Source organism: Aedes aegypti, chromosome 3 (genome assembly GCF_002204515.2).
Source record: "Aedes aegypti strain LVP_AGWG chromosome 3, AaegL5.0 Primary Assembly, whole genome shotgun sequence".
In the NCBI taxonomy this organism is placed as follows: Eukaryota; Metazoa; Arthropoda; class Insecta; order Diptera; family Culicidae; genus Aedes; species Aedes aegypti.
In genome coordinates, this window is record NC_035109.1 from 107,631,021 (window position 1) to 107,655,032 (window position 24,012).

General features: G+C 40.2%; 1 protein-coding gene across 1 annotated transcript; it reads left to right on the forward strand.

Moving 5' to 3' along the window:
* Positions 1-2,336: 2,336 nt before the first annotated feature.
* On the forward strand, positions 2,337-3,595 carry LOC5570154 (putative tRNA (cytidine(32)/guanosine(34)-2'-O)-methyltransferase). The gene is made up of 3 exons (XM_001658906.2): positions 2,337-2,575; positions 2,655-3,310; positions 3,376-3,595. Exons 1-3 carry the CDS (start codon positions 2,455-2,457, stop codon positions 3,517-3,519), a joined length of 921 nt encoding a protein of 306 aa, XP_001658956.1. The 5' UTR covers positions 2,337-2,454; the 3' UTR covers positions 3,520-3,595.
* The last annotated feature ends 20,417 nt before the right edge of the window (positions 3,596-24,012 follow it).

Consider the following 24,012-nt stretch of genomic DNA (forward strand, 5'->3'; position numbering starts at 1 on the left):
TTTCCAATGATTTTTGCTATTTAATCCTATAATTCGAACAATAACGTTTATTTTTGTCATTGGATCCAATCTATAGATTATACTCGTAAGCTCTGATAGAAATTTAGTTGAAATATATATAGTTTACAGAAATCATAAACAGTTTTTATCCCTCTTGAGTTCAGAAAATTGTTGTGCCATAAATTCAAAACTCTTCTAAAATGATATTTTTAATCAATGTAAACCAAATTTTTATTCTAACCAACAGGTAAATGTTAATTTTGAATTTGTCTGTATAAATAATTTGAACTACGAACTTTGTTTTACTATAAAGTACCCTAAACTACGCTGTACTTACCTCCACATAATTGATGTCATCGTAATATTCAATTATCTTTGAAATAATATTCAAATTATATTCAAAATAGCATCCTATTTTGCAATTTATTGATTTAATAAGAAAAATACAAAATAACTTGAATGAGCAGATAGCATTATACTATTTAATAGAATATATCCTGTTGTTTTCATCATTTTAAAAAACGTTTGTGTTGCGGTTATGGCAATAATATTTATTCTTTAAATCTCTATAATCATGTTTGGTAGTAAAATGTAAATTATAAATGATAATTACGCAATGTTTTGATAGGAACATTAACTATGGATTATGTATATACATTTAGGAGCCAAACATAAAGAAATTGACTAAAATTTTTGGTTTTGGATTTGTTATAAATGTTATACTATTGTATTTTTTGCCTTAATCCAAAGTGCGATCTCAGCTCAGTTTGGAAGCTGCGAACTTAATTGCACGTTGAAAGAAAATTACTCACTACATAGTATAAAAACGTTGCTAATTTCTTACACCATAAACAGCTGAATAGTTGGGAATTCACATCACTGATTCATATTTTCAGGCAGACTAGAGACCTACGAATAATAATTGATGAAAATGCAACCCTTTTAAAGTGAAATTTATATGTACATATGAAACGTAATTATCTCAAGTTGCACAACATTTATTTCATTTTCGTCATTATTGACATAGTGTGTAAGAGATCTGTTAAGCCGTTTATTTACATTCGTGAAAGCCGCCCGGAGTGTTCACAGCCGCCGCGGCGCGCCGAGCCATTGTTTCGACTTTGACATTAGCTTCGCATCTAGAAAAGTTCGCACCTCATGAGCAGGCGCGATTACGGTTTGGTGCTGCGAAGTCAATACCTAAGATTCAAAAGTATAAGCTGTCGATATCCACTCCTAGCTACTCTAAAACTGATTATATATTTTTGAAACTTGTGCAATATTCGCAGTTATCATACTTAAGGAAGTGATATGGAAAAAAATGCAATTTATTGTTCGACTTACCGAATATTTTAGCAAAAAACATGGGAAAACTGGTATTTTCCTTAAATTTACTTAAGTTTCAAATATGTCCGCTTTTAAATTTTCCCAATGTATTCTACTGCATCTGAACAACACAACGAAGAGCTTAAGTAATCATCTAGTCCATTAAAAATTAGTTTTGAATGCTGTATATTTCTTTTTTGTTAGGTGTACGGATATGGAATTGAGTCAATTATAGACACAATCTCAATACTTTTCCATTATTCCAAAGATTTAAGCAAATGAATACAGTTTGCTAAACCAATATAAACAGTTTGTCATTGCCAAACAATAGATGACACCTATAACCTTCATTATTGATAAAGTATTGCAATTTTAGAGATATTTTTTCGTTCTACGGTTGAACAGAAAACTACCGCAGCTGTCACATTACTGGTTTTCCCAAAGCATCATCGATCGGCTGCGATGTTACCTTGTAAACCACGCTGATGACTGTTGTTTGCGGATATTTTTTCAAAGCTGCGAACTCTACAAGCATACTTTGATTAGATGGTTTCGTTCAATGATGCAATGATTCTCAAGCCTACGGTAGAACTGTGACAGCTGCGGTAGAACTTGGCGGCTACCGCAGAACGGAAAATTTTCAAAATAACCGCAATATATCGAAGTCCATGCACCATTTAATAGATTTATACCAAATTGATATGAAAACAGTGCCCCATACGAAAATGAGATTGAGTCACTGTATGTGCCTAGTAAGCAAACCTCGTCAAAACTAATGATTTTTTGGACTTTATTCCTAGAAACTATGAACGATGGTATAAGTTTAAAACAAAAACAAACTCGCCAGCTGTAACTTCTTATTTTAAAATGGCTGAATGAGGAATCTGACAGATTGAGCTACCTGTGAGTTTAGCTCGCCTTTCCCCGCTTTACCCTATCTGGGCTAGTCGAAATGAAATTAACCAATCAAGGCGCCGCCAAGCGGGCACAGCTCTGAGGAAATTATGACGTTTCGCTGTAAACAATTCTTTCGCTTTATGTTCAGTGCAGTCTTCTAGCGTGGAAGCTGCGTAAAAATCAATAGTTTTTAGATTTTTCCACTATCATAAATAAGTATTTTGTGCAATAATGGGAAAAACTAGTAAAGATAAACGGGACATTTATTATCGATTGGCTAAGGAGGAAGGATGGCGTGCCAGAAGCGCTTTTAAGTTGATCCACATCGACGAAGTGTTCAACATTTTCGAAGGTTTGTATTCCTGGTTTTCCTCGATGCTCGATGTTTTTAGATTCCATCTAATAAATGCAATTCTACTCTCCCATACTAGGTGTCACCCGGGCAGTGGACCTGTGCGCCGCCCCGGGAAGCTGGAGCCAGGTTCTTTCGAAAAAGCTGTACGAAAACCGTGACAAGGAAGCCGACGATGTCAAAATCATTGCCGTCGATCTACAAGCCATGGCACCTTTGCCAGGAGTTACCCAGCTGCAAGGCGACATTACCAAACTGAGCACAGCCAATGCAATCATCGAACAGTTCGGCAATGGACAGAAAGCCCAGCTGGTGATCTGCGATGGGGCCCCGGATGTGACCGGCTTGCACGACATCGACGAGTACATTCAATCGCAGCTTTTGCTGGCGGCACTCAATATAACAACTCACGTACTGACGGAAGGGGGCACGTTTATCGCAAAAATCTTCCGCGGAAAGGACACCACTTTGCTGTACTCGCAGCTGCGGATCTTTTTCGAGAAGGTCTCAATTGCCAAACCGGCCAGTTCGCGAAATTCCAGCATCGAAGCGTTCGTGGTGTGCCAGAGCTATAAGCCCCCGGAGGGTTACAATCCGCAGATGATCAACCCCATGTTGGATGACGTGCAGAAAATAGCCAGCGAGACGGAATCCGAGGTGAACCGGTCCATTATTCCGTTCATCGTTTGCGGGGACCTGCGCGGATATGATTCGGATATGTCCTATAGCTTGAATGTGAGACAATATTCAATGTTTAATTTAGACACCAGATACTATTAAACTTCTATTCCAAATTGCAGCTCGACCCAGAAAAGGATTACGAGTATCGCGATGTGGTCCAGAAACCGTTGGCCCCAGCGTACAGCGAGGTGCTAGAACGAATGAAGACAACGTCGTTGAAGCACGGTAGCATTAAGGTAGAGTATGATAAGAAGAAAGATTAGTCACACAGTGCGAGTCATGATAAATATCCATAATTTTGGAGCATACTTAAAGGGAATACAATCATTGTAATATTTATTGAAGAGATATCACTTTCTGTGCTCGTTAACAAGTTACGTTCAACAACTTCTAGAAGTTCTTCTTACCTTTTACAATACCGGTCATCACATCCGTGATATCTACTTGGTGAACATGCCTCTTCATGAGAATCAACATGCATACCAATCTGGAAAGTCCACAGTGACTCTTTTACACAAAGTTGTAGACGATAATATCGAGAAAGCATTTACCAAAAGCTCAAAAACCGACGTCTCTTCTCGACATTGCGTCAAGCTGCGATTCTGAAATTGAGTGTTTGCAGGTGCTCCCAAGGGGAATCTTATCACAATTTTTGTGGAATATCCATGCAGGTAAACCTTTTTTTTTGTAAAATCTTTATTCAGTTCTGTTTAGTTTTATATAATACAGTTCACAAGAGCTATGATTTTATAATAATTTTTAAAATTAAAATGCCTACACTTCGCTATCTAGATGAAATTTTAATGCATTTAAGTCGATATTGATATAACAATTAATAATAAATATGACGTAGTTTATAAAGTGTTTCAATAACTGCGTTTTTGTTCTAGATTGTATTTTCATAGCAGGATACATCAATTCATGGACAGTTAATGTTCTGAGAGTACCGATAGTTGATAATTTTTGTTTCAAAACATTCCAGGCAGATGCAACTCTAGAGCAATTTGCTATTTTATGTTGCAGGTTTTCAACACTCGCGTTACAGTGTAGGCATATTGAGGAGTCTGTCCTTTGCATTTTAAACATTAATTCTTGATGATCGATTTTACCATTAACTAATAGATAATAACAATGTTTTTCTTTGGATTAAGATTCCTGGAATTTACATTGCGCCAAACAAGAGGCCAATCAATGTTTGGAAAAGTATTCACTACCTTAGGCTTATCTAATAGGTTTACAAAATAACTCGTAATTACGTTACTTGATGGATTTTCTCTAATTTGTACTGGTAAATACACCATTTCTTGGCAAATGGTTTTAGGACACGGTGCGTTTGTTGGAACTATTGATAGGTTTGGAGGATTTTCTAGTTGCTGAATGAACGACGCATAGTAAGGAGTGCAGTGTATTTCTTGCAAATGGCGACCTATCAATAAAGCTTTAGATTTCAATGACGGTAAATGTAAGTTTAGCCCGCCTTTTGCATAAGGCAAGGCTAATTGCGTGATAGGAACGCGTATTGTTTGGCCACTCCATAAAAAGGAGCCCATCAACGATGTTATTTTTACTGTAAACGCTTTGTTAATGGCCACAACTGAAGAAAGATACCAAATTTTTGATGATATATACGTGTTTAATAAAAGAAATTTGTGAGCAAGCGTCAAATCTCTCATTTTGTGAATCCATAACTGTTGTGAGAATTTCGCAATTGTTGACTCCCAATTTAGTTTAGTCATTAGTCTGATGGAATTAGTGAAGATAATGCCCAATATTTTGATTTTATCAGCGGACTGTATCGGTATGATGCAGTGATCTTGTGCTCTGTAATGGCCAACATCTATTGAGAAAGTTTTATTTAGGTTCAAGATCGCACCTGAGTGTTTTCCGAAACGCTCAAATAGAGTTTTTATTCTCTCAAGTTTTTCAAAATTAGTGGTAATTACAAAAATGTCATCTGCATATACAACTACAACATCATCCTGATCGTTGCAGATTAAGTTCAATCTGTGAATAAGTGGTTGCAAATAAAGCACAAAAAGGTGCATTGAGATAGGATCTCCCTGCCGCACTGAGCATCCTATTTCAAACGCAGGGGGCAGATGACCGTTTACAAGTAAACGCGAGCGTGATCGAGAATTTATTGTTGATAACAGATCTATCAGTCTGGGATTTATGCCGATGGATCTCGTTGTTCGATAAAGAAAGTTATGATCCACGCGATCAAACGCGTGGTCCAAATCAAACGAAACTAACTTGCCTTGACGTTTTTTTTCCCGAAGGTGTAATATGCGATCTTTAATTGTGAGAACAGCTTGAAAAATGTTATGCTTATTGTTCGAGCACTTTTGCAATTCACTAATCACGTTGTTGCTGGTGAGAATTCGATCGAGTCTACTTTTTAAAATTCTAGATAACAGTTTGTAATCGTAGTTTAAGAGGGATAAAACCATTGATGAGGCAAGTTAGTATCAGTGGTTTCTTAACTAATGGATTTGCCGACAGCTATCTAGCTCTGATAGTTGGTATAAGCATACCTAAGCATTCTGTTCGACCATGCAAAGTGCTTTTCAGGTAGTCCAGAGTTGAAGTCGCCAATATGGTCTTTTTGTTAAGATGAAGTGAAATCGATCACTGCAGTTCCGCCCTTATGATACTGAACGCGAGAAATAGATTTACACAATTGTTCGATCAAAACTGGCATGTTTATCTCTTGTATGGTGGAAAAAGGGTGAAGTGAGAATGATCAATCTTTGCAGACTCGTGCAAAATGGTACAGCCCAAGTGGCGCTAGTTCAAGAACCCTACTTTCGTAGAGGGAAATTCTATCTAGGTAACCTTGTGGATGTATGTGCTGTTACAATCGATGTTTCTGTTGGTGACCTCAACAGGAAATACGTCTATTGTTCGGTATATTTACCACATGATGAACCATCCCCAACAGATGACTTCATACGAGTTGTCGTAAACTGCGTAACAAAAGGCCTTCCGCTGATTGTGGGCAGTGATGCCAATGCTGATCACATCGGGCCCTATTCCGGATTTCACTCACGGTGACAAATAGGTGAAGTGATCACTTTTACGGATACCACCTAAATGGGAAAAAGTGGAGAAGTTCAACACAAGTGACAACTTGCATGAACACGAGCTATGGACCGATGCACGAGTTCACTTATTTGACGTTTGGACGGTGCCAAATTCATTCGTTGCCATGCCCACGTAGATAACACGTCACCGCTCAAACGTCAAATAGTGAACTCGTGCATCTCAGCTGACTCAAGCCTGGAGAAGATGTTGGAAATTGCACGCACGCATGAATCGGTGAAATCTCAAATTCAAGAGCTTCGTGGTAAACCCGTTCCTGCTGTTGAGTTGAATGCTGTAGAAGAAATTGTGAAGAATCCCGAACAGGGTAGAGTATCCTGTTCTCGGTGCATGGGAAACCATTTCGCAAATGATTTTCGTTGCCCTGCAAAAAGTTCCCGTTGCAGCAAATGCGGCAGACTAGGACATTATGCGCGGTGCTGTAAAACCCAGCAATTCCGACCAAGCGGCAATCCAGCAATTCAGAATAGCAAGAATCGTGATCGAAAAGAGAAATTTGTGTGAGAAGTGGATGATGTTACGAATACCGTCCAGATGCGTGAGTTGTTTCATCTTGAAGGCAAGCGTACTGTAATTGCTGTTGTTGGAGGTGTAAATGTTCGGTTCGAAATCGACACCGGGGCAGATGAGGATGTACTAAGCGTTGATGATTGGAAAACCTTGAAACGTGTTGGATTCAATGCTTTTGACGTCAGGAAAGGCAGTGACAAAATCTTCCGTGCATAAGTCGTTGGACGTTTTAGGCGAAGTGGATGCTCGAGTTGCTGTTGGCGAGAGATACTACAACACAACGCTCTTCGTGATCAAAGATGGCAAATGCTCGTTGCTTTCTGGTAAGTCTGCAGAAGCCCTCGGACTCATCAAGTTTCTACATGCTGTTACGGATGAAGCATTACCTAGCATTAAAGGTGAGCAATTTTAACCCATATTAAAGGAACTCATTTAAAATTGATGTATGAAATTAAACATAATCACACTCAAACAGAGTATGCGAGTTCGGTAAATTAAATTACCGAAACACATCGGTAATTCATACAAATACCGATGATTCGGTAATTTAACAGTTTTTGACAGCGCATCGTGATCAAAATTACTGACCTACGGTGAATTGCGGAAGACCTGTCAAAAATATTACCGAATAATCTGTGAATCGTTTGTATTACCGATGATGGTAAAATATTTAACTGAAGTTTCGGTAAACGACATGGTAAATTACCGAAGTCGGTAGTTTGCCCGAATGACAGGGTCAATTCATTGTCAATGTTTATCTTTCGGGCGTTGTGGTGAAGCTGTTCGGGGAATTTCTCCAATTGAAAATGTTCCAGTAATCCTACAAATTTTCTGGAAACAGGTGAGTTTACGGTAGTACACGTACGTTTCATCCATAAGCCAACGTTATATTGATCTTTGCAGCCCGGCCGATCCGCTGATTTGACTCATTTTCCTGTGCGCAACTGCTGCAACTGAAAATAAGGCATCGATCCCAACCACATTTCCAACATCGGTTATGTCCCACACCATATATTGTTGACTTTCCGACTGCGATACATTTGCGATTATATCATTATGTGTAAATGTACGATTTACTTGTAAAATAAAGAAGTGTGATTTGAGAAGTTGTCCACGTTTTTGTAATAAATAAAATAGGGCTCCAAGGAAAGCATTCTTTACACCGAATTTACAGTTCATCGGTAAACGATTACCGACTGCTCGGTTGTTTTGACAGCTGAGCTCAAAAATGCGAATCACCGAACAATCTATAATTTATTCGTTTACCGAACTGATTACCGATCAATCAGCTGTTGAGATTTCGGTAAATAGATTACCGAACTCAGTGATTTGATCTAAGTGTGTAAATTTGATAAAATGCAGATTATTCCGCGACCATCAAAATTGATAAATTAGTCCCTCCTGTGAGACAAGCGTATCGTCGTATACCTATCCCACTTGAAAAGCTTACTCTACTTAAGCTTAAAGAGCTTGAGCGCCAGGACGTAATTGAACGTGTCTCTGAGGCTTCAGAATGGGTGTCGCCGATGTTGGTGAAACGTAAAAGCGCAGATGAAGTAAGAATTATAATTGACCTCCGAGAAGCTAATAAGGCTATAGTGAGAGAAGTTCATCCTTTGCCAACATTTGAGCACATGGTTAGACGATTGAAAGGCAGTAAAGTGTTCGCTAAGTTTGACATCAAACAAGCGTTCCATCAACTAATGCTTAGTAAAGACTGTCGATACATAACGACATTCATTTCACCTTTAGGATTGATGCGTTATAAACGACTAGTTTTCGGATTGTCTGCTGCACCCGAACTATTCCAAAAATGTATGGAATCAATGTTAGGAGATTTCCCGTGGCTTATTGTATTTATCGACGACATCCTGATTTTTGCCCCAGACAAGGAGACCTTGATGCGTAGAACAAATATTTTGAAGGAGAGATTACTAAAATACAATGTAGCTCTAAATGATCAGAAAACCGTAGAATGTGCAGAAGAATTGGAGTTTTTGGGGTTCCATCTGTCTGCTGAAGGAGTCAGCATTTCACGCGAAAAGATTGAAGCGATTACCAGATTTCGGCCACCGCAGTCAGCGGAAGAAGTCCGGAGTTTTCTGGGGCTGATAACACTTGTTGGGCGTCATATTCCACATTTATCAACACTTTGTAGTCCTCTTAATGCGCTCACAAGAAAAGGACAGAAATTCGAATGGACCAAAGATCATCAACATTCTTTTGAATTATTGAAAAATAACCTTGCTAGTGTGGAAACGTTAGCATATTCTGATCCGGATTTAGAAACTTTTCTCATCGCTGACGCTAGTCCAATTGGTCTTGGAGCAGTTCTTTACCAGAAAGGGCCTGACGACATACTAAGAATAATTAGTTATGCATCTAAGACACTCCGAAATTGAACGTCGATACGTACAGACAGAAAGAGAAGCTCTTGCTCTAGTATGGGCCCCAGAAAAATTCCACTTTTATCTCTATGGAAAATTTTTCTGGCTTATAACTGACCATAAACCATTGGTAACAATTTTCGGAGATAAATCCAAACCTTGCGCCAGAATTGAGAGATGGAGGTTGCGATTAATGTCATATGACTATAAAGTCGTCTACATGCCGGGAAAAAGTAACATTGCAGATCCATTTTCGAGGTTAGGAAGTACCAGTTGAAAAAGGTAGCTACGATGAAGAATGCGAAAGAATCGTGCGTTTAATGTCCGTTGACGTTTGTCCCGTTGCTGTTTCACTCACGGAGATTATGGAAGCAACTCGAAATGACATTGAATTATCGGAGCTCATTCGTTGGTAACCATACCCGACGAAAAGATGGCCAAAAACGTTGATACGGTACAAATCAATTTCAAGCGAAATTTCATCGGATGGAGACCTTATCTTGAAAAACAAGAAGATTATCATACCGAAAGCTTTACAGTTGAACATCTTAAGGCTTGCTCATGAGCCTCATCTAGGTACTAAAACAGATATTTAAAAAAAAATTAATCATAGTTTTAAAGGTTAAAATTTAACAAACAATTATTTTATGTTATCTCTAGGCATTGTTGCAATGAAGAAAAGGTTAAGGGAAAAAGTATGGTGGAAAATTTCGTCAAAAATTGTGATGGCTGCGTGTTAGTCTCGACTCCAGCAACAGAACCGATGGTTAGAACACCTCTACCTGCAGGACCATGGCAGAAATTAGCGATGGATTTTACAGAAGTGACAAATGGTACACATCTTATGGTTGTCGTTGATTATTTCTCAAGATTCCCTGAAATTGAAATAATGACAACCATAACTGCCAAGGCTACAATATTTAAACTACGCACGATTTTTGCGCGGTTTGGTTTCCCTAGGAAAATAATTTGTGACAACGGACCTCCATTTGGATCAGATGAATTCGTCACATTTTGCAAATCATCTGGAATAATTCTCAATCATTCGGTACCATACGCTCCATTTCAGAATGGATTAGTCGAACGTTACAATCGAACACTTTCGAAGTCCATCAAAATAAGCGTTGCCCAAGGACGTGACTGGAAAAATGATGTTTATGATTTTTTACTAGCATACAGAAACACACCACACTCTATTACAAATGAAACGCCAGCAAAATTAATGTTTGGTCGTAATTTGAAGGATAAACTTCCAGATTATTCAGATGCAGATGTACAAGGATCATGGGCTAAGCTCCAGAAAACTGATCATATCAAGAAGGAGAAAGGCAAAATATATGGAGGCAACAAGAGACGAGCTAAGCATTCAGCGATTGATATTGGAGATCACGTTGTAGTGAAAAATTTCTTGAAACGTAACAAACTAACGCCAACTTTCGATCCACAGCCATATATAGTTACAAATAAAAATGGAACCCGTCTCACTCTGAAGAGGGGGTTGAGTATGACAGACACATCAACCATACCAAACGTTTAACTTGTAATAGCCCGTTTTTCAATCTTGACCAGCCAGCATTGGTATTTGATGAAATTGTCAAAGCAAACGAAATAATTGACCATCCGAAGGCGGAAGATGATACACCGGCAGTATCTGGACCTGTGAGAACTAGGAAACATCGTGAAGCTCGAAAGCCAGAATATTTGAAAGATTATTTAGTATATAAATGTAAGAGAATTGCTTAGTTTTACGGAGTTCAATTTAAATAAATTAATTTAAGATGAAAGGAGAGATGTAGTAGGCGGATATTCATATATTAGATGAATAAAAACCTCATTCATTGTAGTGACTTTCACTGGATCAGTCAAGCTTTTAATTCTTTCCGTAATCCGAACGACTGGGACACTACACAGATAACAGTCATATTTTGCGAAAAAAAATGAAATTTTTACAAATATCATCTAATTTACCGTTTTGCTTCGACTTGCCGCACACTAAGGTTAAATTTACATTTTCAACCACATAAATATGAATTTTGCTATGATACTTATGTACAAAACTATACTTTAACTTAAATTATATGTTATACATGTATTGCAGTAGGCGAATAGGGTAGATTGTCAATTATTGCACACTTGCCAATATTCGGGGGATATTATACTGATGGCAATGAATTGAATCCCTAATACTAATGCTAAACACTAATGAATACTGCATTCCAGCTACCAGCAGTTTGTTTCTCATTAAAAAGTTCAAAATCATTCACTTTAAGGGAAATTAAACTATCGTGTGCAGCGCTAATCGAGTAGCATTCAAATTGTTACGTCATGAGTCAAATATTTAGCGCAATGAAATAGCTTCTAGCAAAGTCATATTTAAATGGATTTCAGTTTTTTTCAACGAAAATGATGATTTATGTTATGGTTTCATAATGCGAGGTGAACTCATTAGAAAAACTTAGTTTTTCTTTGTAAATATTACAGCGTTCAATAAATGGCACACCTGTAGCCCTAATTTATTGCCTATGCAGTAAACGTCGTGAGGTATGCAATGCCCATTGTTACAGAATATAAACAAAACTGACAAAACAAAATGCTGTTTTGCACTCCTACTGACTTTTTCTTTGATAAAATCATTATTTCATCGAATTATCATGCAAATCCATCGTAATTTCTTTAAATTCATTGTTCGGAATGTTACATCAGGGCGTCTTCAATAGTCCATTTTACGAAACGGTAACACTGATGATATTGCTGTTACTTTCACACGTTCGACACCGCCTCCTGTCAAAATTTCATTCATAAAATAAGCGATCAGCTGTTCAAAAACGTCTCGTTAAATGGAACACTAGCGAGTCAACTTCACGCAACAAGTAAAATTAAAGATGTGTGCAATAATAGGGTCCTAAAGCCCTGTCCTAATTTTAGTACTAAACGGTTAAGTTTAGGCCAGAAACACATGTTTACTCAATTTTTGAATGCTTCTCGTTGGTTTACGGACAAAAAATATTTTTTTTTCTGATTTTTGAGATTTTGTCACACCCCTTGGTTTAAACTCAAATTTTGAGTGTATTTTGTTTTCCGTGTCCCTTCCGAAATGTCAAATAGGAACAACCCCAGTGTTAAAAAGATGAGCCCCTGTGGCGTTTTTGCCGACTCAGTGAATGTCAAACATGATCTAAAGTGTCAAGGTTCAAATTTGAACCTATTTTTAAAATTAAATTTCAAATGTGATATAACCGTTATTTGAACAGGAAAAATTGCTAAAGTGGTTGCAAGAACATGCTCTTTCGTCTTATTAAATTAAAACAATATTTCATTAAAAATTTTAGGACCCTATTGGGCTCAAAGTGTGCAATAATAGGACGCGGATGTTTTCGATGTGTGTAATAATTGGGTTTTGGAAGGGTTCATGAATGTGAAAAAAAGTCAATCAAATCAATTGAAAAGCATAAACATCTATGGGAAATCTGATTGCTGAATATATTTGTTGTGAAATTCAGTTTAAGTTTGAGGGATTCTGACATATTTGACAGCCAAATTACTGACGCTGCTTCCTTAACCGTGCAATAATTGTCAATTTACCCTATATATTAAAAACAAAATGCGTATCGACAGTTGTCATTTAAGAAATATTCGATGAATTGCAATTGAAAAAAGTGTTAAGGCTCCGTCAAAATCTACGCGACTATTTACGGCGACAGCGACAATCGCCGCGATTTCGTTGTTGTGTCGTTACAAGCACTCTTCTATGGAACCATCTTGACTGACACGACGCGAATCGCTGCGAAATCGCGTCGCTGTGGCTTAGACGCGCTCATCAAACAGTGCATGCAGCGAAACATCAGCGAAATTGCGACGATTTTTTGTCGCTGTCGCCGTAAAAAGTCGCTTAGGTCTGGGGGAGCCTTTATTGTGCCAGTATTCGTTTGAAATGGAGAGTCAACTATTGTGTTTTATTAATGTGAAGTGGAAATAACTGCAAAATGATTAGGATTAGGCTTCGAAAGCCGGACGCACGTGAATATCAAATGAAAACGAAGCTTAATCCAGATAATTAGGACCTGTGGTGTTTAAATAATCAACGAACAGCTATTTTGGAACGTTAAAGAGAAGAAAATGTGACGAATGTTTTCGTGAGAATTAAATCAAGGGTATTACCATGAATAAAACTATAGGTGATGAACTGCCTTGTGAATCCCGGCGGTTGCATAAAGTGAGTGAAGCAATTTTGCCTCATTTTTTTTTATCTCTATGCTAGCTTCAGCGGCTTTACGACTCGAGACTTTTGTGATTACTTATTGTAAACTGTTCAAAGTCGTGAAATTTGAAATTGTTGAGTTCATGCAAATAATTCATCAAAAAAAGTGTCCGGAATTCAAAGCAATCTAATAACAGTATCCAGATTTCGAAGCAAGACACATATCTTGCTTTTGCAATTTTACCTAGTTTTGCATAAATATAGTTGCTCTTTTTATTACTCCATGCCAAAAAATAAACGTTTAATATAATAATAAGCCACATTCACTTATTAAAATAGATATCATCAATTATAAAAAATGATGTTTGAAGTTAGTCAAGTGCTTAGGTGTCAAGATTTCGAGTCAAAACGGTATGCCTCAAAGATGCATTTGAAGTGACTGCTGGCCTTAAGTGTTCGGAATATGAGTCAAAAAGGTAAATCATCAAACATTCAAATGATCTTATTGTTGAATATTAGTTTCAGTGTGTTCAATCGACACCTCTCGCACTCGAGACTACCTTTAAAGTTTAATGGACACACCATGATTATTTTGTGTTGTCAAATCGATTTGTTATTGTTTTTATATTGTGAATAAATATTATTCGTTCGAGTGTCGTTAAAGCGTACACAAGTGTTTTGCTTTTACTCCGGTCCGTAAATTCCTTTCTCGTCCCGCTGTTTGTGTTTCCACTGTGGTGAAGTTTTCAACAGGTTATCGGCCCAGGGATGGACGAGAAAGTGAAAGTTGCCGCGTTCGACGGTGCCGGCTTCCACAACTGGAAGTTCCGGATGGAGACCGTCCTCGACACGTACGATCTACTCGATTGTGTCCGCCGGGAGATCGCCGAGATCGACGAGTTGCGTGAGATGGCCACCGATTCCGCGGAAGTGAAGGCCGAGAAGAAAAGGCAAATGGTGGAACGAAGTGCCGCTGATAAAAAGTGCAAGGCGATTATTGTTTCGGCCATCGCGGATAATCAGCTGGAGCTTGTGAAAGACTGCGCGAATCCGAAACAGATTTGGGACACGCTAAAGTCTGTGTTTGAGCGTCGCGGTGTTGCCGGGCAATTGTATATTCGGAAGCAGATCCTACGGTTAAAGTATGAAGAGGGGGCTGCTGGTGGTTTGCCGGAACACTTGCTGAAGTTTGATCGTTTGATTCGCGAGTTGAAGGAGAGTGGTGCGGCAGTGGAAGATTCAGACGCGATTTGTCATTTGCTGTTGACAATGCCGTCGTCGTTTGATTCAGTTGTTACCGCCATAGAAACGCTTCCAGGTGGTGTGACACTGGCGTTTGTGAAGAAGCGGTTGCTTGATGTTGATATGAAGAAGAAGAACTTTTTGACCCCCTACGCCGAAAGTGAAGATGTCGCCATGACTAGTTGGCATGTACGGCGAAAGTTGCGGTGTTTTCGATGTGGAAAAATTGGGCACAAGCAAGCCGATTGCCGTGTGCGTTTGCCAGTGAATCCGAGTGAGAGCGAGTTTGTGAAACGTAGAAACAAAGCAGACATAGTGGTTGAAGAAGATCGTTCCTCGGATCGTGCCGGCGTTTGCTTCGTTGCGTCGAAGGAAGAAGAAGAAGAGCTGGTGAAGGTACAGTGGTTCCTAGACTCTGGTGCGACGGACCACATGGTGAAGGATCCCAGTGTCTTCAGGGAAATGCGACGACTGGAGCAACCGGTGCAAGTGAGTGTGGCAAACGGAGAAAATATGTTGGCGGAATTCTGTGGCGATGTGGTGGTGCACGCTGTCGTCGGCGAAAAGTTGAAGAAATGTGAAGTGAGGAATGTTCTGTATCTCCCCGGTTTGAGCCACAATTTGTTTTCGGTCAACCGTGTGGCGAGATCAGGAATGGAGGTGAACTTCGCCGGTGATAGAGCGGATATAGTGAAGAAAGGAGCAGTAATGGCTGTCGGGCACTACACAGGAAGACTGTACGAGTTGGAGGTTTGGTGTGAGTGCAACCGACGAAAAGTGGTAGCGGCCATGCCGGCCGGAAGAAATGCTGAATCCAGGAGAATTTGTAGAACTGATAGTGCAGAGTAGAGAAGACACGAGAACCGGAGCGAAACGAAGGCGAAGAAGGAATCGTCGTAGGAAGAAGTGTTTTGTGTAAACAATGTAGTTGACGATGTAGAGATGTTTACCTTGATGTGTTATTTTGAAATGAACTTTTTTGTATTGAAGTCACTGTTTTTTGACCTCATGAGCGTGTATAATGTGCCAAGATTTGGCGATCTGACGTAGTGAAAATTTTTTGAGTACATGACGAAATGAATGATTATTAGAAGGACTATCAGTGATAGGTTCTGTGATAGATTCGCTGTGATACTCGAGTTGTCGACTTGAGAGGGGGTGTTGAATATTAGTTTCAGTGTGTTCAATCGACACCTCTCGCACTCGAGACTACCTTTAAAGTTTAATGGACACACCATGATTATTTTGTGTTGTCAAATCGATTTGTTATTGTTTTTATATTGTGAATAAATATTATTCGTTCGAGTGTCGTTAAAGCGTACACAAGTGTTTTGCTTTTACTCCGGTCCGTAAATTCCTTTCTCGTCCCGCTGTTTGTGTTTCCACTGTGGTGAAGTTTTCAACACTTATTCCCCCTCTTGGCTATCCTGAGAAAACTTACATCAACAATGGAGTATTCCGGCTGACTCGCGTTTTCCCAATTTCACTTTTTTGTGCGCGCACTTTTTCTTCATTTTCACCCACCTGATCGTCCTCGTCCTCGTTAATCCTAAAAAACCATTTATATTTCCATCTTTTACGTGATTAGAGACATAAGGCGCTCCCGGCACTTTTCACTTTAATCATTCTCTCGAACACTTTTTTCTCTTGTTCTTGTTCATTGCGTTGCTGTTTAACCATCGTATTCCACACCAACTAAGTGAAAGCGAGAATCCTTTATACCAATTTCATTCCGCGTGCGCTCCATCTGTTTTCTCGTCGCAATTCGTCCGGATCCAACGGTGCAACAGGAAGGGGCGGGTAAGCTCCCGTGGGGACGCACCTTAACCAATGAGAGCTGCATCTATAGTATGGTTCAGAAAAAATGCGAAAATCATTATATCATGTTGTATAGCAGATTTTATATGAAAACGAAAAAGAATCATGAGTGTTATTTGGTAGGGAGAGTCCCTCTTGACCGGGGTTTTTGTTCAGGATGTAACTTACAAAACAGGCAGATTTTTAAAATTTCTACTTGTGTGTTAAGGGGCAATCAAATTAAACAACTAGCAAACATATTTTGGAATCTCCATTCCACGACTCAATTCTTTGCACTACGACTCAAATCAGAAGAAGTCAAGAGAATCGAGAGACAGTTGAAGAATAAAAATAGAAAGCATAAGCCAGTAATAGAAAAATTGTAAAGTAAATCCAGAATCAGTCGAAAGTAATCAAAACAAATAAAATAAAAAACAAGAGGTAGTTGAAAGTATGTCTAGAGTTATGCACAACAAATAATAGATTAAGTTTAAGTTATATTAGGGATTAGTCAAATAAGTAACATTTGTCATTAGAGAGTAGCTAAGAGTTGAAAGAATCAGCCCTAAGTGTTTGCACTACAAAGGAAGTTGAGTGAGTTCAAAATAAGTCAAGAATTAGTATAGAGTACGCCGACAGTAAAATAAAAGACTAAAGTAAAATTTCATATATGGCAAAGTTTTGTTAAATTGTACTACAGTAATCAAAAATTACATTCACCTACAAAAAAAAAATGAAAATAACGCTTGTGTATGCTAAATTCAAATTCGTTCCAAATTCGCCTTTTTTCTGGACCATACTATAGCGGCATCTTCTTCCTCTCCGCCGCGACTTTGTTGGCAATGAATCTCCTATCTCACCGGTCGATGGTGTATAAAAGCATCATTTTTCTCGTTTTCTTTCTTTTTAATTTGTTCCCTCCCTAACGCGATCGTTTTGCACGCTGCTGACTGCCAGTTGTTGGATGAAACACGCGTGACGTGGCGCGGTGGAAACATCTTTGCGCTTGGCCTGGCGGTGCCGCTTAAAATGCTATAGAGTTGCTTGCGCTCCCCGGGCATGCTGGCCGGGGTTCTCAAATGCTGTTCAGAAAGCCATAAGAAATACTTGTATGTATTTAGATATCTTGAGTCTTGCTTCGCATGCAGTTCAACTTAACAGTACAGTCAATTTTCATTATCAATCTGAATCCAACATACCATTGTATGAAGGACCAAAATGGGGTGTGGCGGACCCGTAAGCAGAGACACTTACGCGAAACCCGCGAGAAATAGAGAATCTCCTTCAAATAATATGATCCAACGGAAAGTATAATGAAATTTGCAATACCTGTCAAGTTATCCACGGGATGGTATGTTATAAAAAGGGCGCGTCAAATCCATTACAATTGTTGGGATAGAAGAACCCATCTACAAGGATGTTACGGTTACTTCAACCCTTGACTCCGGCTGGCACTCCACTCCATTGTCCAGCTGTAACTTCAATGATGTTCTGATGCACCCTCCCAATATCACCCATGTTACCTTACCTTGATACCTTGATGGCTACAGCGTAGCATCACGCCATTGCCGGGCGTATTGTAGAGCTCCATCTTCGTCGGTCTTGGGCGAAACTTCTCCAGTTGCCCCGAACGTTTAGGGTCGCCAGGTCCTCTTCCACTGCGTACAGCCAGCGTATTCGTGGTCTTCCCCGAAGCTGCCGACCTCTACCTGGTTCCCTGCTGAATATTATTTTCGCAATTCTTTCTTCCGACATTCGCACTAAGTGACCAGCCCACTGAAGTCTACCGTATTTTACACGATTGATAATATTCGCATCTTTGTACACTTGATACAACTCGTGATTCATGCGTCTGCGCCACACACCATTTTCGAGTTTCCCACCGAGTATTGTCCGCAGCACTTTACGCTCGAAAACACCGAGAGCTTTCCGGTCTGACTCTTTCAACGTCCACGCTACGTGCCCGTAGAGAGCCACCGGAAGAATCAATGTTTTATACAGGGCGAATTTTGTTTCGGTTTGCAAGCTGCGGGACCTAAGCTGGTTACGTAGTCCGTAAAAGGCTCTATTCGCAGCCGCAACACGTTTTTTCACTTCGCGGGAAACGTCGTTGTCACATGTCACAAGTGTTCCAAGGTAAACAAATTCTTCAACAACTTCAAACACATCTCCATCAAACACTACCTCAGCACTTACACCACCATGCCTGACTCTATCTCTACCTGCAACCATGTACTACGTCTTGGTAGAATTGATGGTCAGGCCTATCCTCGCCGTCTCCCTCTTCGGAGGCACGAAGGCCTCTTCCACTGACCTGCGATCGATTCCAATCAGGTCTATATCGTCCGCAAATCCAAGGAGCATGCGCGACCTTGTGATAATAGTGCCATTTCTCTGCACGCCAGATCTCCTAATAGCACCTTCCAATGCAATGTTGAACAGTAAATTCGAAAGTGCGTCTCCCTGCTTCCATCCGTCTAACGTCACGAACGAGGTTGACACCTCGTCTGCGATCCGAACACTTGATTTCGAACCATCCAGCGTAGCACGTATCAGCCTAATTAGTTTCGCCGGAAAACCATTTTCAGACATTATCTGCCAAAGCTCATTTCTTTTCACTGAGTCGTACGCCGCCTTGAAATCAATAAACAGATGGTAAGTCTGCAAGTTATACTCCCGGAATTTGTCTAGGATCATTCGCAAGCTAAACATCTGGTCCGTTGTCGAACGGCCCTCACGAAAACCAGCTTGGTATTCGCCGACGTATTCGAGCGGTCTCAGTCTGTTAAACAGGATGCGCGACAGAATTTTGTACGCCGAATTCAGCAGGGTAATTCCTCTGTAATTGGCACACTCCAGTCTGTGCCCTTTCTTGTAGATAGGGCGGATGAGGCCATCCAACCAGCCGGTGGGCAATTCTTCGTCCTCCCATACCTTCAGAAGTACTCGGTGGATCGACTGGTAAAGCTGCTCGCTTCCGTGCTTGAGAAGCTCGACCGGGATCTCGTCCTTCCCAGCAGCCTTACAGTTCTTCAGCTCGCTGATAGCCTTTTTAACCTCTCCTATGGTCGGTGGGTCCACAGCTTGATCGTCATCATCTATGTTCATCCTGTTCCTCGCTACATTTCCATTCTCACCGTTCAACAATTGCTGAAAGTGCTCCTTCCACCTGGCAGCCACCGCCGTTTTATAGGTCAGCAAATTCCCTTCTCGGTCATTGAACATGGCGGGCACTGGTACACACTTAAATTATTTTACGGATTCCTGTAAAATCTCAACAGCTGAACAGTTCGGTGAAATAAATTAACGGAGTACGGTAATTTTTTACAGTATACGGTGAAAAATCACCGTAATCCGTAAAATTTCGACGGAATTACGGTGTTTTATTTCACCGAACTGTTCAGCTGTTGAGATTACGGTGAAATTCACCATAAGAGCTTAGTGTGTACGGTATTGTGCCGCGCACCATTGACCGTTGCATAAAATCTCCGCATATCATTCCAGTTCATGCTTTCTTGTGCGTCAGCTACCACACTTTCTTCGTGCTGCCTTTTCTTTCTGCGGTGGATTCGCTTTTCTTTGGTTCTCGCTGCCCTGTACCGCTCTCTGTTCAGTCGGGTACCGGCCACAAGCATACAGCTTCTGGCGACATTCTTCATGTCTGTCACCCTCTGGCACTCTTCATCGAACCAGTCGTTCCGTCTTCGTCGTTGACCAGTGCCGATCACTTCCCGCGCCGTTGTTGTCACAGCTTCGTGGATAGGGTCCCACAGGCTGTCGACGTCTCCAGCAACGTTGACTCTTCCCAACTTCTCGTCTAGTTGCTGACGGTACTGCGCAGCTACCCCATCAGTCGACAAGCGTTGTATATTGAAGCGTAGCGTTCTGTGTGTTGCGGAACTCGTGACGCTGGATAACCGCGCTCGAATTTTAGCTACAACGAGATAATGATCCGAGTCGATATTAGGGCCTCGGAAGGTCCTGACATCAATGACATCTGAGAAATGTCGCCCATCAACCAGCACGTGGTCTATTTGGGAGCAGGCATCGCCACTCGGGTGTCGCCAGGTGTGTTTGCGGATATTCTTTCGCGCAAAGTATGTACTGCTGATTGCCATCCCTCTAGCAGCAGCGAAGGTTACTAGCCGCAGGCCATTATCGTTGGTAACGGAATGAAGGCTTTCCGTTCCAATGACGGGTCGGAAGAAATCTTCTTTCCCGATCTGCGCATTTGCGTCGCCGATGATTATCTTGACGTCTTGTTTTGGGCACTCTCCGTAGGCCTTATCCAGGCTCTCATAGAACTCATCCTTCATGTCATCGGGCTTATCGTTCGTTGGCGCATATATGCTGATCAGGCTGTAGTTGAAGAACTTGCCCTTCATTCTCAACGCACAGATTCGGTCGCTTACCGGTTTCCACCGAATAATTCGCTTCATCTGCTTCCCAATCACTATGAAGCCAACTCCACGTTCTGCTCTGTCGCCACCGCTGTAGTAGATGTGGTACTTGAATGAAGTGTTGGCGATGGGGTCCACCGCTCGGAATTCGCGTTCTCCGGTTCTCGGCCAGCGTATTTCCTGGATAGCTGCCACGTTCACGCCGACATTCCGCAGTTCACGAGCCAGGAGCCCAACACGCGCGGGTTCATTCAAAGTTCTTACGTTCCAAGACCCAACTTTCCAATCGTTGTCCTTTATTCGTTGCCGGGTCTGTTGCCGTAAAATCAATCCGTTTGCTCTACTTTTGCCTTTCTTGGTTGGTGAAGAGTCTTCGATAGGCCACCTAACCAGGGTTGCGCTACCTACATCGTGCTAGAGGGGCTGCCTCCTCGATGCTGACACGATACAGCATCGTCCGCTTGTTCTTTACATGATGACCACGGTCATAGCCATCACAACCATCCACCTTTATCAGGGCTTTGGACCTGTAGCTCTGGTTCTCAATAGTTTCAAGTTCTTTCGGACATGCTACTATGGTGAGCCGTCATGCGCTAGTGTTATATGATTCAATTAAATGATTGTTATGTAATAAAATTAAATACAATAATTCAAAATATAAAAATATAGGAAATCATGCTATATCTCGATGGATTGACGTAGAATCGATAAATGAAGGATGATTAATATTAAATACATAATAACAGATTGTTCCAACAAGCCTGGAAAAATACAATGACAATGTATATATGTAGGGGAAAAGCACTAGTTTTCGACCTACAAGAATTCTGTGCGAATTTTCGGATTTTTATACAAAGTAGGCCAAAATCGTATGAATGGGTCGAAAATTAGCGCTGGGTCGAAAATTGGTGCTTTTCCCCTATGTAGATAGCCACCATCCTAGCTTAAGACTTGCTCTGCATGCGGTTCCACTGGATAGCAGAATCAATTTTCAATATTAATTTTAATTCATAATACCGTTGTATGAAGGGCCAAGAGGGGGTGTGGTGGACCTGTAAGCAGTGATACTTACGCGCGGAAAAGAGAATCAATAATACAATCCAACAAATAGAATAAAGAGAATTGCAATACTTGACCATCTTTTCACCAGATTGTTTGTTATTACAAGGGCGCGTCAAATCCATTGAAACTGTTAGAGATATGCACCCATCTACTCCGGCTGGCACTCCACTCTATCGTCCAGCTGCAACTTCAATGAATAAAGAAAATATACATTACATCAGTGTTGTAAAAAACTCAATTTCTCACAACTCACACTTGAGCTTTTTCATGCGTGAGTTGTCAATCATGCAACTCAGCAGTCAAAAAATCATGGATGAGTTGGCTCACCTTTTTGACTCATTGTCTCGTATTTCCACAGTTTACTCACACACAGCAAAAATTTCTGGTTAGTCTGGTAAAATTATAGTAATCCTTTCTAACGTAAACAAAAACATTCGGATTTCACGAGTTTTTGCCGGGACTGAATCATTTTTTACCGTTTGAGTTGATTGAGTTGCGAAGCAGATCTCTAATGAGTTTGCTCTCACGGGAGAGCGTATCGATTGAGATTTTGAGTGTGAGTCTATCAACACTGCATTACATTCTAACAGAAGTTTCTAGAAAACGTATTATTTGATAAAAAAAAAGTTGATCTGCAATTCTCAAACCGATTTGAGATGGATCTGCGGCCCAGCTTTAACGTAACGTAATCTCAGTTTGGGAAACACCTTTTCCGGAGGGATACCTTTACCATACCGTCAAAGAGGGATCTCCCTAATTCCCTCATTTTTCAGCCCGTTTTGTCATATTTTTCGCACAAATCGTGGACCTGCCCCAGCGCTTGCTCGAGGGGGCTTACGCGAAGCGCATCATTTTCTCGGCGTTCGTTCGGTTCGGGTGTGTGTAGCCCAGTTTCTTACTTTGCTTCGTTTCAAGTGCAATCCGAGCGTTTGTGTGTAGTTACCTTCCCTAAATACTACCTCGTGTCGTCCCCACTGCTGATGAATGTGTCCCCCCATCGTTGAGAGTATACCGGTTTTCCGTCTGTATTAAGCAGCTTCATGGAGAGTATCATTTTCATTTTTTTTCATTCCTTCTTTTTTAATTTAATTTCATTTTCCAGTTGCATTGAATGTGAGTCGGTTTGTCCTTTAATTCTGCGTGTTTCCTCGTCCCTCTTGTCATATTATATACACTAGGAGTAATAAAAAAAACAACGCGTAGCAAAAAAAAACTCGGGACAATTTGTTAGGGATACGAATGTCTAGAAAGTGATTTAATTTGGACATTTGGTGTATTACAGAACATATTACAGATATGTATCGAAAATCATTCTTTATTGCAGCGGCAGTATTTGTAGGCTTCTAGTAGAATTCGCGTAGATTTTTTTCACTGTGAACTGCCTACATAAATACAAAGATGGGCCTACGTTTTGTTTATTCTTTGGGACTAAATACATCTTATTATTACTACCGGTTACATCATCCAAAAACTATGACTATAACCAACCATTAATTCCTAAGCACGGTAAGTGTAGATTATGTCAATGGCAAATCACCAAAACTGAGAGAAAATTGATAAAGGGCCTCTGTACCACTGATAGAGGCATTCACCATTATTTTACAATTTCTGAAAAAAATGTTGTGTAATGATTTATGACGCAACTGAAAACAGTTTCGTAATGAGAAAACATTGCGTAATGAATCATTACAGCACTGGTTTCATTTGCGTAATGACTATTACCACACTGTATAATTCAGTGCAGGAAAGTAGGCCGTTTCATGACAGATTAGCGTGATGAAAAATAGCCTATTATGATGACAAATTGCAAAAAGTAATTTAGAAGCTTTTCTATTCTATTACATGAAAAAAATTATCTTAGAATGATAAAATCATTGAATCTTTCTAAAAGCACTACCACCTGGAACATGTTCCAGTGTTCCAGTAACAGTGATATCATATAATATATATTTGCTAACTTCTTTTCCAATAATAGTGGTTTTCATTGATTTTACATTAAGACCCACTATCATAGGACCGTACCACTGGTTCAAAGGAGCAACAAAAGTAAAGGTTTTT